A 13,470-nucleotide genomic window follows, 5' to 3' on the forward strand; every position below is an offset into this window, starting at 1 on the left:
CTGAGAGAGATGGGAATACCAGACCACCTGACCTGCCTCTTGAGAAACGTATAAGCAGGTCAGGAAGCAACAGTTAAAACTGGACATGGAACAACAGACTGGTTCCAAATAGGAAAAGGAGTATGTCAAGGCTGTATATTGTCACCCTGCTTATTTAACTTATATGCAGAGTACATCATGAGAAACGCTGGGCTGGAAGAAGCACAAGTTGGACTCAAGATTGCTGGGAGAAATATCAATAACTTCACGTATGCAGATGACACCACCCTTATGGCAGAAAGTGAAGAAGAAGTAAAGAGCCTCTTGATGAAAGTGAAAGAGGAGAGTGAAAAAGTTGGCTTAAAGCTCAGTATTCAGAAAACTAAGATCATGGCATCCGATCCCATCACTTCATGGCAAATAGGTGGAGAAACAGTGGAAACAGTGGCTGACTTTATTTTTCTGGGCTCCAAAATCACTGCAGATGATGACTGCAGCCATGAAATTAAAAGACGCTTACTCCTTTGAAGAAAAGTTATGACCAACCTAGATAGCATGTTAACAATCAGAGACATTACTTTGCCAACAAAAGTTCGTCTAGTCAAGGCTATGGTTTTTCCAGTGGTCATGTATGAATGTGAGTTGGACTGTGAAGAAAGCTGATCCCCGAAGAATTGATGCTTTTGAACTGTGGTGTTGGAGAAGACTCTTGAGAGTCCCTTGGACTGCAAGGGGATCCAACCAGTCTATGCTAAGGAGGTCAGTCCTGAGTGTTCATTGGAAGGACTGATGCTGAAGTTGAAACTCCAGTACTTTGGCCACTTGATGCGAAGAGATGACTCATTTGAAAAGACCCTGATGCTCGGAAAGATTGAGGGCAGGAGGAGAAGGGAATGACAAAGGATGAGATGGTTGGATGGCATCACTGACTCAATGGACATGAGTTTGAGTAATCTCTGGGACTTGGTGATGGACAGGGAGGCCTGGTGTGTCCATGGGGTTGCAAAGAGTCAGACACAACTGAGCGACTGAACTGAACTGAACTGAACTGACTTGAACTTTAAATATAATTAGGCGTGCTGTATTTTCTCTGGCAGTCCTAGCAAAGTTGGTCAGAATTGGCTCCACAAGTTGTATACTTTTATATTGTTTTTTTAATTGGAATATAATTGCTTTACAATATTGTGGTAGTTTCTGCTGTACAACAACATGAATTGGCTAAATGTATACATATATCTCCTCTCACCCCACCCACCATGCCACCCCTCTAGGTCATCACAGAGCAGCAAGCTGTTGATTAACAGTGTATTCCCATTTCTGATGGGACCAAGTATAGTTTTGTAGCAGATTCCCAGTTCCTTGTTATTTTAAACTCTGACTTAGTAACAAATGAATGCTTTGGACAAGATTCAGATCCACACACTAGCAGGACACACCCTCTCACTTCCTTTGGTCCTTGGTTTCATTTTTCACCCATTTTTGGGCTCTGGACTCCATTTCTATTTTCACCTCTCCCACGTAATCTTACTGTTTCATGCCCCAGGACCCACCGAGCACGGTTACAGAAACCGCGGCTTCTTCTAGGAACATGCCGTAAAGAGTGTCCCTGTGAGGGGCAGCAGGCCAGTGCAGTGCCCCGGAAATGGGCAGGGGTGGGAGCCAGGGTTTCTTGCAGCTTAGTTCCAGTGCTTGGACACCAGGAAGTAGGTGCAGACTTTAAAGAGAAGAAACAGAAAGTAGTTTCTGCCAACAGCCACCACCGAGATCAGCACCCAGCTCCTGGGCTCTCCCCTGGTGGCTCCTCAGGCCAATGGGCTTCCATCTTGTCACCCGGTGGAGCCTGTGGGTCTGAGTCAGATGTGAAACTCGAGCCCAGTGCACCCCCTCATCATATCCACTGGGGGATTTAGAATTCCAAAATGTCAGCTTGTGGCCCCTTGACCTAAATTTCAAACATATATCTCCTGAAATAACAAGATTGTATATCCACACGCTATAATTTCAAGCCTATTATTATCAGGAATACATTTTGTGGGTTTAAGATTTTTTTCCCAAATTGTTCTTGGTGACTTCTGTTTTGTCCAGTCCTATTTAGTCTTTTCTTATTTTTATCAGTACAACATGTTTTAGAAATAGAAATATGCATTGAAGGCTTCCCTGGTGGCTCAAACGGTGACAAACCTGCCTGCAGTGCCAGACACCCAGGTTCGATCCCTGGGTTGGGAAGATTCCCTGGAGCAGGGCATGGCAATTCACTCCAGTATTCCTGCCTGTAGAATTCCCTGGATGGAGGAGCCTGGTGGGTACAGTCCATGGGGTCGCAAGGGGTCAGACATGACTGAACGGCTAACACTGTCACTTCACTTTCGAAAACATACAGTGAAGGAAGACTCCGCATGATCCCTATCCCCAGATAGGAGGTTTCCAAGAGAAAAGCTGGAAGTTTCCATAAGACCAGATTTGCTGGGGATTCCCCCCTCTTGCCTATACATACAGAAGGCATCGGGAGAGGGATATGGAGAGACTGGCGGTGTTTATGAAGGGAAAGATGGGGTACAGGACTCAGAAGAAAGAGCTGATAGGTTTTCTAAAGCTTTGGAGAAAAGCTTGTTGGGTAAGGTACAGATGGTCGTTTCCTATATCTCTCCACCAAAAAATGCCATAAAATCTGCACCGTCTGTGTGTGCTTTTGGAGTTGGGTTGATATTGGAGTGGGAATTGGGGCTTAAGAATAAAGGGCGTGCTCAACTAGCCTCAAGACAATAGCAGAATTCCTCAGGTTACATAATGAAACGCAGATTTTTTTTTTTTTTTTTAATTAAGGGTCTCATCTTCTAAAGCAGGATTTAGGAAATGTTTTCTTTAAAGGGTCAGATTCTATATATTTCAGGTCGTTTTTGTATATTATGTGAAACAACTGCAAAAAAAAGGATCAGAAATTAAAGTGGTTCTGAGAGAGGAAAAGCTACTTTTCTTTTTGGTTAAATGTAAATTATAAGGATTATAGTGTTCAGTTCAGTTCAGTCGCTCAGTCGTGTCTGACTCTTTGTGACCCCATGAATCACAGGCCTCGCTGTCCATCACCAACTCCCAGAGTTCACCCAAACTCATGTCCATTGAGTCGGTGATGCCATCCAGCCATTTCATCCTCTGTCGTCCCCTTCCCCTCCTGCACCCAATCCCTCCCAGCATCGGGGTCTTTCCCAATGAGTCAACTCTTAGCATGAGGTGGCCAAAGTATTGGAATTTCAGCCTCAGTATCAGTCCTTCCAACGAACACCCAGGACTGATCTCCTTGCAGTCCAAGGGACTCTCAAGAGTCTTCTCCAACACCACAGTTCAAAAGCGTCAATTCTTCGGCGCTCAGCTTTCTTCACAGTCCAACTCTCACATCCATACGTGACCACTGGAAAAATCATAGCCTTGACTAGACGGACCTTTGTTGGCAAAGTAATATCTCTGCTTTGTAATATGCTGTCTAGGTTGGTCATAACTTTCCTTCCAAGGAGTAAGTGTCTTTTAATTTCATGGCTGCAGTCACCATCTGCAGTGATTTTGGAGCCCAAAAAAATAAAGTCTGACACTGTTTTGAAGATGATGATTTATTTGCTCTGTTACCTGCCACGGTGAGAACACTTATTTCAAGCGTTTTTCATCAGGTTCCCAGTTGTTGCTCAAGTAAGTAGCATGAGTAACGCACTGGTGGGAAATTTAGGGTGTGACCCAAAAGGAAGCAGGTACTTCCGCTCGGTGCAGAGGAAGGGCCGTGCACACTGGATGCGTGGATACCCCAAGCCTAACATTCCTACTACCTTACTCACGCCTGGTCCCCAATTTTTACTCTTCATTTAGGTCAAGGAAGTTGAGCCGCTGAGTCATGGCCCAGTCAGGATTTTTAACACCTCCGGTTCAGCACATCTGTATCAAATTGAGCAGCTGGAGGCTCTGGCGAATTACAGCATCGGCGTGTCCTGCATGAATGAAGTCGGCTGGTCTGCAATAAGCCCTTGGATTCTGGCCAGCACAACCGAAGGAGGTAATTCCTGGGGTTCAGAAATGAATATTGTGCCGGATGGCATGTGATGATATAAATCCTTCCTTATGGGCTGGTTCAGACTTTAACTTTTGTTTGTGCGGCTTTTGTCTCCAGAAGAGAATTTTAGGGAGATGACCAGTGAAAATGGGAAAGATGTTTCCTTCCATATAGTAAGCTCCCTACATACAAACCTTTTAAGTTTCGAGTTTTCACAGATGCAGACTTGCGTGTGGTTGCAGCAAGGAACCGGAACCTGTGCTATCAATGTCGCAGCTTGCCCTCCGTCTCCTGTTGCCGACGATCCTTCAGCTCTGCCATCTTCCACCTCCTCTCCCTCCTTCAGGCAGTAACTCTTCTTGCCTGTTCACTGGATGTTGACCCCTGTGTGCCAGCCGTTGTACTGTACTACTGTACTTTTTAAAACACAAAAAAAGTTTTATTTTTGGTTTGCTTTTTTATGTATTATTTGTATGAAAAGAATTATTGTAGGGTAAGGGAGTTAGAGAAGGTGAGGTTTGGAAAAAGAATGAGACCAGCACTTTACAGAAACAGATCACCTTCAATGAGGCGAGAAGGGGCAGCAGTCAGATTAGTGAGCTGCTGCACTAACCCAAGGAAAGAGCAAGTATGTATAGGCATGTATGTGGAAAGCTACTCTCTTAAAGGGGCCTGTTCTCTAAGGTTGTTCGGAGTAGATATCTCTTAAACGGCTGGGGCAAGAAATGCTAGAGATCAGCCAGAGGCTGGGACCGGCTAGGAGCTGGGTGTAATCAATCTTAATGTCCATTTTTTCCTTCCGGTGAGAGAGTTCTTTGTTTTGCATAGAACGGTGGGGATGACCCCAAGGGGAGTTTTAGCTCCAGGCTATTTTGAGCTGTGTAACTTTCCTTCAATTTTAAACCTATTACAGCATAGTACTATATAGCCAATTGTGTTAGTTGGGTACCTAGGCTAGCTTTGTTGGACTTACAAAGAAATTTTTATAAATGCCCTTTCGGAAAAAGAACTCGGTGGTATGTAGGGGAGTTACTGTATTTGAAAAGGGTTTAGTGACAAACCTTATACTTACTATGTATCAGTGATGTTTTCTTTTATATAGGAAAATATTAATAGTAGCACACTCTTTATAGCATATATTAATTAAGACATAACTGCCTCCCAGGTGGCACTAGTGAGGACCTGCCCACAATGCAGGACATGTAAGAGACGCCCTCAGTCCCTCTGTTGGGAAGATCCCCTGGAGAAGGAAATGGCAGCCCACTCCAGTATTCTTTTCTGGACAGTCCCATGGACAGAGGAGCCTGGCAGACTGTGGTCCACTGGGTCAGACACGACTGAAGTGTCTTAGCATGAAGCATATATGAAAGTTATTACTCATAGCATTAAAGTCAAGAAACTAATAAATATGAAGGCAGCTAATGTTCAAGAAGCACCTACTATGTGTCAATGACCATCTTAGGTACTTTATGTGCATTATTTCATTAGCTCCTTGTAGCAACCATATGAAGTAGGTACTGTTGGTTCTATAGTATTTTCTCATAGCAAATTTTATTTGCATCTGTAAACTTTCTGTGTACTGCTTTTGATTTCCAAGATCGTACATTTTTTCTATGAAGATTGAAGTGAATACTGTATTATAGTTATGTTAGATTTCAGTTGTGCAGTTTCTGTGATTTCTCAGTTTAGAGTTCTGGATTGCTTAGAGTCTTTCCTGCCCTGAACTCCCGCCTTACCTAATCAGTGCTCTAATTTTCATACAGACTGTGGGAAAGGTCTAGATCACAAATTGTTAGGGCTTAATCCTTGCACAAATGAAACGAGTGCCAAGGTTGTAGAATATCTTAAATGAGGAAGAAAAACCTTTGAGAATGATTTTTATCTGCTGTTTCATTTTTATTCAGCTCAAAATATTAACACTTTCTGGTTTCTGTTTTGATTTCTTCTTTGAGGTATTAGTTATTTAGGTGTCTAATGTAATTTCCAAAATATTTAAGGGGTTTTCCAGAGATCTTTGTATGACTGACTTCTAATTTCATTCTCCTGGGGTCAAAGAACATAATTTGTGTTGCTTGAATCCTTCAGTGTTTATCATGACTCATTTCACGGTCCAGAACATGGTGTACCCTGATAAATGTTCAGTGTGCACGTGAAGAGAATGTGCATCCTGCTCTGATCCGATGGTTTCTGTTGTTGTTCAGTTGCTCGGTCATGTCCAACTCTTTGTGACCCCATGGACTGCAGCACTCCAGGATTCCCTATCCATCAGCATCTCCCAGAGTTTGCTCAAACTCATGTCCATTGAATCGGTGATGCCATCCAACCATCTCATCCTCTGTTGCCCCTTCTCCTCCTGACTTCATTCTTTCCCAGCTTCAGGGTCTTTTCCAATGAGTCAGTTCTTTGCATCAGGTGGCCAAAATATTGGAGCTTCAGCTTCAGCATCAGTCCTTCCAAGTGAATATTCAGGGTTGATTTCCTTTAGGGTTGACTGGTTTGATCTCCTTGCAGTCCAAGGGATGCTCAAGAGTCTTCTCCAGCACCACAGTTCGAAAATATCAATTCTTCAGTGCTCAGCCTTCTTTATGGTCCAACTCTCACATCTGAACATGAATACTGGAAAAACCATAGCTTTGACCATATGGACCTTTGTCAGCCAAATGATATCTGTGCTTTTTAATATGCTATCTAGGTTTGTCATAGATGGAGTGCTCTATAAACGTCAACTTGGTCAGGTTTGTGGGTAGTGTTTTTCGAACAGTATTCTTAATGACTTTCTGCTTCCTTTTTCTATCAATCATGTAGGCAAGTGCATTAAAGTCTGCAGTTATGATTGTGAATTTACCTATTTCTATTTGCAGGTCTAGCAGTCCAGATACTTTAAAGTGCTGTTGTTGCTTTTTTTTAAATTGGGGACCCAACTGTTTTCTTATATATTTGACTGTGCTGGGTCTCCATTGCAGCAGTGGAATCTTTAGTTGTGGCATGTGGGATCCTGTTCCCTGACCAGGGGTTGAATCTAGGCCCCCTGCATTGGGAGTATGGGGTCTTAGCCACTGGACCACCAGAGAAATCCCTGAAGTTCTGTTATTTTTGGCATAAATGTTTAGTATTACTGTGCTTTCTGAATAAATTGGCCACTTTATCATTATGAAATGATTTTCTTTATTTTTGGTATTAATAGTATTATCTGTGAAATCTTTTTTACCTGATATTCATATAGGCATTTTAGCTCTCTTTTGATTACATGGTGTATCATTTATTCATACTTATTTTAACTAATTTGGATCTTTATAGTCGATGTGTGTTTCATGTCAGGAGTAGTTTACTTCACAGTTGTTGCCTTTGAATTGGGATAGTCAGCCCAGTGAAATGTATGTTATCATTCACACGGATTGGTGTGCTGCTGTCTGGTCACTGCGTCGTGTCTGACTCTTTTGTGACCCCATGGACCGTAGCCCGCCCAGCTTCTCTTTCCATGGGACTTCCCAGGCAAGAATGCTGGAAGGGGTTACCATTGCCTTTCCATCTCCTGCATGGGCAGGTAGGGGTTTTTTTGTGTGTGTTTTTTAAATCGCTGTGCCACCAGAGAAGCCCATGCATAGATTTACACCTACCATATTTTCTACTGGTTCTGTCTATAACTTCACCCACTTTCTTCTTTTGGATTCGTTGAATGTTTTTCGTTTCCTGTGCATTTCTCCGTGGCTCCTCATCCTTCTCCCCTTTTCCTTTTGTAGCCCCATCAGTAGCACCTCTGAACGTCACCATGTTCCTGAATGAGTCCAGCAACAAGGTGGCCATTAGCTGGATCAAGCCTCCCATTAAGCGGCAGGACGGGGATCTCGTGGGCTATCACATCTCTCATGTGTGGCAGAGTGCGGAGACATCCGTAAGTCTGAACTGTGACAGGGTGCTCTTGTCTCCGTGCATCTGTTGACGTATACTGCTTTAGGAACTTTGTTTTTGTAGTGAAAAGACCTGATATTCCTGGGTTAGGCAAGGCACCTTCCAGCGGGAGATAAACAGTGTTAAAATTGCTGGCTTGCTTAGTTATTCAGTCGTGTCCAGCTGTCTGTGACCCTATGGACCATAGCCCACCAGGCCCCTCTGTTTATGGGACTTTTCTGGCAAGAATACTGCAGTGGGTTGCCGTGTCCTCCTCCAGGGGGTCTTCCTGACCCAGGGATGGAACCTGGGTCTCCTGCATTGCAGAAGGGATTCTTTACCATCTGAGCCACCAGCTGCTGGAGACGAAGAAGAACACTGAAGGGAAGCTCTCCCTCCGAGGAACCTAGAACCTCCGTCTGAACTGAAGCTTGAAATGAACTCTGTGTCCATCACTTAGGTTCCCTAATCTGCCTTCATTTCCAAAGAGCAAGAGTTCAACACAGCTTCCCCTGAAAATTGTCCTTTCACTTTCATTTTAAAAAAATTGTTATTGGGACTTCCCTTGTGGTCCAGTGGTTAAGACTCTGCCCTTCCCATGCAGGGGGCACTGGGTTGATCCCTGTTTGAGGATCTAAGATCCAGCATATCACAGGGCACCACCAAAAAATAAAAACAAAAAAAAGGGGGAGGAATATGTACACGCTTCTGTATTTAAAATGGATAACCCGCAAGGTCTTACTGTGCAGCACAGGGAACTCTGCTCAGTGTTGTGTGGCAGCCTGGATGGGAGGGGAGTCTGGGGGAGAATGGATGCATGTATATGTATGGCTGAGCCCCTTTGCTGTCCACCTGAAACTGTCACAATGTTGTTCATCATCTATACTCCAGTATAAAGTAAAAAGTTCTAAAAAGAGAAAACTGTTACTAAAGCTGCATTTTCTTCATGCAAGGTGATGAAATTGGATATTTTGGAAGATATTCCAACTTACTACTCTAATGAAGATTTTTTTTTTTTCGGTATAGAATTTCAGAACTTTCTTGAAGTAGTCTTTGGGTGGGTTTACAGTTTGCTGAAAACTGTAATAACCCACCAAAGTGTTCAAAGTTTGTACCTTCATTATCTTACAACTGTTGTGTCGCTTCACACTAAAAAACTCCTGATATTTATTATATGGACATTTTCTGTATCTTTTATATATACATATATATATATATATACACTTGGCTGTGCTGGGTCTTAGTTACTGCATGTGGGGTCTAGTTCCCTTATCAGGGATCAAACCTGGGTCGCCCGCTTTGGAAGCATGGAGTCTTAGCCACTGGACCACCAGGGAAGTCCCCGTTTTCCGTATCTTGATGAAGATTTCAGCATTTTTTTGTTCTCTGTTTCTTGCTATCCCTTGCCTTCTAAATCAAAGCTTGAAATATAAAGGTCAGGATCAAGTAAAATTTGTTCTCCTTTAAGTTGGAACTGTGCCTTCCTCATCTTTGCACCATCTGAACACAGGACCTTGAACTTGCTTTGTAGGCAGGACACTACGGACTTCATGCATGGTCCTGCCTGACATCTAAACCAGAAGAATTTCTCTCTGTGAAGGGGACAGCCTTTTGATGAACGTGGACTAGTATTTCTTGTCCCATTCCCATGAAGTGTCTGTAGACCTGTGAGAATTCAGTGAGAAGACAAGTTTATAAATATGCTGCATATTATAAGCCCTTCTTCAAGACCCACAGTATATACTGGCAAGTTCAAGGCTCTCCAGTGTTCTACAGGAGATAAATCTGTTTACCTTTGACTTGGACACAAAGAGTCAGACCCGACTTAGTGACTGAACAACAACAGCCTTTAACTCATAATTGCCTGAACCATAGAGACTCACACAAAATTTACTTCCTGTGCCAGAGAACATCATGATAGTTGAGGTTTGGAAGCAAAGGAGAAAGCACTCTGCTGCTGCTAAGTCGAGTCAGTCGTGTCCGACTCTGTGCGACCCCATTGACGGCAGCCCAACAGGCTCCCCCGTCCCTGGGATTCTCCAGGCAAGAACGCTGGAGTGGGTTGCCATTTCCTTCTCCAATGCATGATAGTGCAAAGTGAAAGTGAAGTCACTCAGTCGTGTCCGACTCTTCACGCCCCCATTGACTGCAGCCTACCAGGCTCCTCCATCCATGGGATTTTCGAGGCAAGAGTACTGGAATGGGGTGCCATTGCCTTCTCCGAGAAAGCACTCTATAAGCACTTAATTCTGTTTTGCTTTTTTTTTTTCAAGCATCTTCTCCGCATTCCCTCCCCCGTGTTTTATTGGCTCAAGTAGCACACCAGTGGCTTTAAAACAAGATAAATAAGTAAGGCCAGATTTTTTTAAATGGAGCACATTTTCCCTGGAAGAGAAAGTGTCAGTGCCTTCCTAAATGTTGGTTTTAGTCACATCTCTTAGAATTGGAAAGAACGGGAGCCCACCCATGCTGGTGCAAGGACAATGGGAGGTGGTCAGTGTCACGGTTCAGAGCAGCTCCTGGGCAGTGCTCTGTGGGGACTGAGGGTGGGGATCTTGAATAGATAGTTTTGTTTTTTCTTCATGTGCTTTTTTCTCAGAAAAGTTAAACATTTATCTACTGTGTTCCCACAGTTTCAGAAAAGAGAGCAATGCAGCCATTGGGATAGTAGAGCATTAATTTTTCATTGCATACAGTAATGAAGTCATGCAATGATGCAATGGTACAATGCCCTAACTCAATGTAACTTTTCATTACATTTTTAAAAATTTATTTTTAACTGGAGGATAATTGCTTTACAATATTGTGTTGATTTCTGCCGTACATCAACATGAATCAGCCATAGGTATACATATGTCCCCTGCTTTCTGAGCCTCCCTCCCACCTCCCACCCCATCCCACCCCTGTAGGTTGTCACAGAGCTCCTCCTTCTTTTTTTTTTTTTTTAATTTGACTGCGCCGGGTCTTAGTTGCAATATGTGGGATCTAGTTCTATCCCATTCAGGGATGGAGCCAGGGCGCCCTGCATTGCAATGTGGAATTGTAGCCATTGGACCACCAAGAAGACAGCCTTGCTCTTCCCTTCAAGTGCATCCGCCACATGCTCCTCTGCTTCCAGAGGTTTCCCTGAGCCCTCCTGCACAGCTCCAGTAAGCCAAGACTCCCAAGGCCTGAGGATGCTGCCAGCCCATCCTGCATCCCTGCCTCCCTTTTGCCTCCCTTAGCTGTGGCCTGAGTGAGGAAGGGATGTGGTGGAAACACAGCCACTGCCCCTGGGATGTGGGTGGGACCACTTTCCTTAGAAGAACTCCTCTTGGAAGGACAAGGCCCCTGGTGCCTCAGTATTTCACTTCCTTTCCTTTCCTGTCTGCCCCCCCAGAAAGAGCTCTTGGAAGAAGTTGGCCAGAACCGCAGCCTTGCTCAGCTTTCTGTTCAAGCACACAATGCCACATGTACCGTGAGGATTGCTGCCGTCACCAAAGGGGGTGTGGGGCCCTTCAGTGACCCAGTGAAGATCTTCATCCCTGCACGCGGTAAGAGCTGGTGCCAGATCGGCTAATGGGAGTATCAGTCCAGGCGACATGTGGGTTGCCAGAGAGCAGCTGGTGGGATGGGCAGCTTGTTTAAGAATGAAAAATAGGGGCTTCCCTGGTGTCCAGTGGTTAAGACCCCGAGCTTCTACTGCAGGGCACAGGGTTCCACCCCTGGTTGGGAAACTAAGGTCCCACATGCTGAGTGGCTCCTCCAAAAAACAAAAACCAGAATGAAAAAGACCAAAAGGAAATTCTACAGTGATGAAGATAGCTGACAGGATAATACGCTTCACAGAGCTGCTGGTTCCCATGAGTCCGCCCACTGTCGCTCTCCAGGGTGATAACGTCCTAGGAAGTTTCAGCCTTTCAGAACCCAGAGTCCGACTGGACTTACCAAACAGCTGTTGGGGCTTTTACCGTGGTATAGATTTGCAGTGTTGTGTTCCTGCTGTACAAGGTGAATCAGATGTACACGTATATATGTATATGTGCCTGTGTATGCTTATTCAGTTGTGTCCGACTTTGCGACCCCATGGTCTATAGCCCGCCACTCTCCTCCGTCCATAGAATTCTCCGGGCAAGAACACTGCAGTGGGTTGCCATTCCCTTCTCTAGGGAATCTTTCTGACTCAGGAGTCAAACCTGTGTCTCCTGCATTGGCAGGCAGATTCTTTACCACTGAGCCACCTGGGAGGTCTTTTTAAATTCTGTTCATTCCTTTTCAGATTCTTGTCCCATATGGATTATTGCAGGGTATTGAGGAGAGTTCCCTGTGCTCTGTGTAGGTTCTTATTAGTTATCTATTTTATATATAGTACTGAATTTAGTTCACTTTTTATTATGGAGAATAATTGCTTCACAGCGTTGTGTTAGTTTCTGTGTAGAGCAAAATGAATCAGCCATATATACACACAAACCCCCTCCCTCCTGAGCCTCCCTCCCACCCCAGTATCCCCCTGCTCCAGGTCATCACAGAGCACCGAGCTGAGCTCCGTGCAGCAGCTTCCCACTAGCTGCTTCACGCATGGCAGTGCGTGCATGTAGCGCTGCTTTCTCCATTCGGCCTGGCCTCCCTCTGTGTCCACGCGCTCCTTCTCGACACCTTCCTCTCCTGTTCCTGCCCTGCAAACAGGCTCATCTGTACCGTTTTTCTACATTCCATTTTTATAAGTTAATATACCATATTTGTTTTTCTCTTTCTGACTGCTGAATTTAGTTAGAATGATGTATACAGGGCTGAATTTTGGATTAATGAGAGTGGCTAATCCTCAGCTCTTTATAATTAGCACTGTTTATTTGCTGGTGTTTGTTATAAGCAGTCCAGCTTGCCCTGTGATGAGTCATTCAAGCCTTGGGTAATGTGCTTCATAACTGGGTGAGAACATGATGGGTACAGAGCATGAAGCATTTCCTATAGAGACATCTTTAGACAGTGCTGGCTCACCCAGCTAAATGCTCAGCCCTGCATATTGGCCTCTGCGTATTGTTGGAGTGGCCTTTGGCAAGGTGACACTATGGTGCCTCGAGGGGCCCAAATACTGTGTTTGCTCAGATAGACCAGGGAAGCCGCCTTCTTCTGACTCTGACCTGCCCTAAGTTGTTTGGTAGTGAACCACTGTCATCAGCTCCCCACGGACATCTACGTGGATACGATTTGTACGTTTACAAAGTTCTTGCCAAATATGGCCTTTGTACCTATAGCAGACAAGACTTGGGAGCAGACCACTGAGTTCCCATCTCTCTGTCCCAGTGACCCTCAAACCTGCTCTCCCTTGCAGTTGCTGAATTGAACCCTTATTTCAGCTCCTACAGACCATAGGCTCTGTCCCTAGGGAACATTAATTACCTATGATGGGGACTCAGGGTATGTCTGCCTGGAAGAAATTCAGGGATGATTCTGATTCTAAAGGCACAGGTTAAAAATCAGAGCTAAACACAAGACATAGAAAACATACAGTTACCAAAGGGGAAAGGGGCTGGGGGAGGGACAAATTAGGAGTTTAGGATTAGCAAATAAAATAGACAGTAGCACAGGGA

At 44.4% G+C, this 13,470-nt stretch overlaps 1 protein-coding gene across 1 annotated transcript in view; it reads left to right on the forward strand.

The window, feature by feature from the left end:
• MERTK (MER proto-oncogene, tyrosine kinase) overlaps positions 1-13,470 on the forward strand; it is a 116,857-nt gene that overhangs the window by 73,737 nt on the left and 29,650 nt on the right. Inside the window, exons 7-9 of the mRNA XM_068967478.1 lie at positions 3,832-4,015; positions 7,753-7,904; positions 11,280-11,433. Coding sequence (XP_068823579.1) covers positions 3,832-4,015; positions 7,753-7,904; positions 11,280-11,433 — 490 coding nt within the window. The remainder of the gene's footprint in view (positions 1-3,831; positions 4,016-7,752; positions 7,905-11,279; positions 11,434-13,470) is intronic.

This window comes from Capricornis sumatraensis, chromosome 1, assembly GCF_032405125.1.
Source record: "Capricornis sumatraensis isolate serow.1 chromosome 1, serow.2, whole genome shotgun sequence".
In the NCBI taxonomy this organism is placed as follows: domain Eukaryota; kingdom Metazoa; phylum Chordata; class Mammalia; order Artiodactyla; family Bovidae; genus Capricornis; species Capricornis sumatraensis.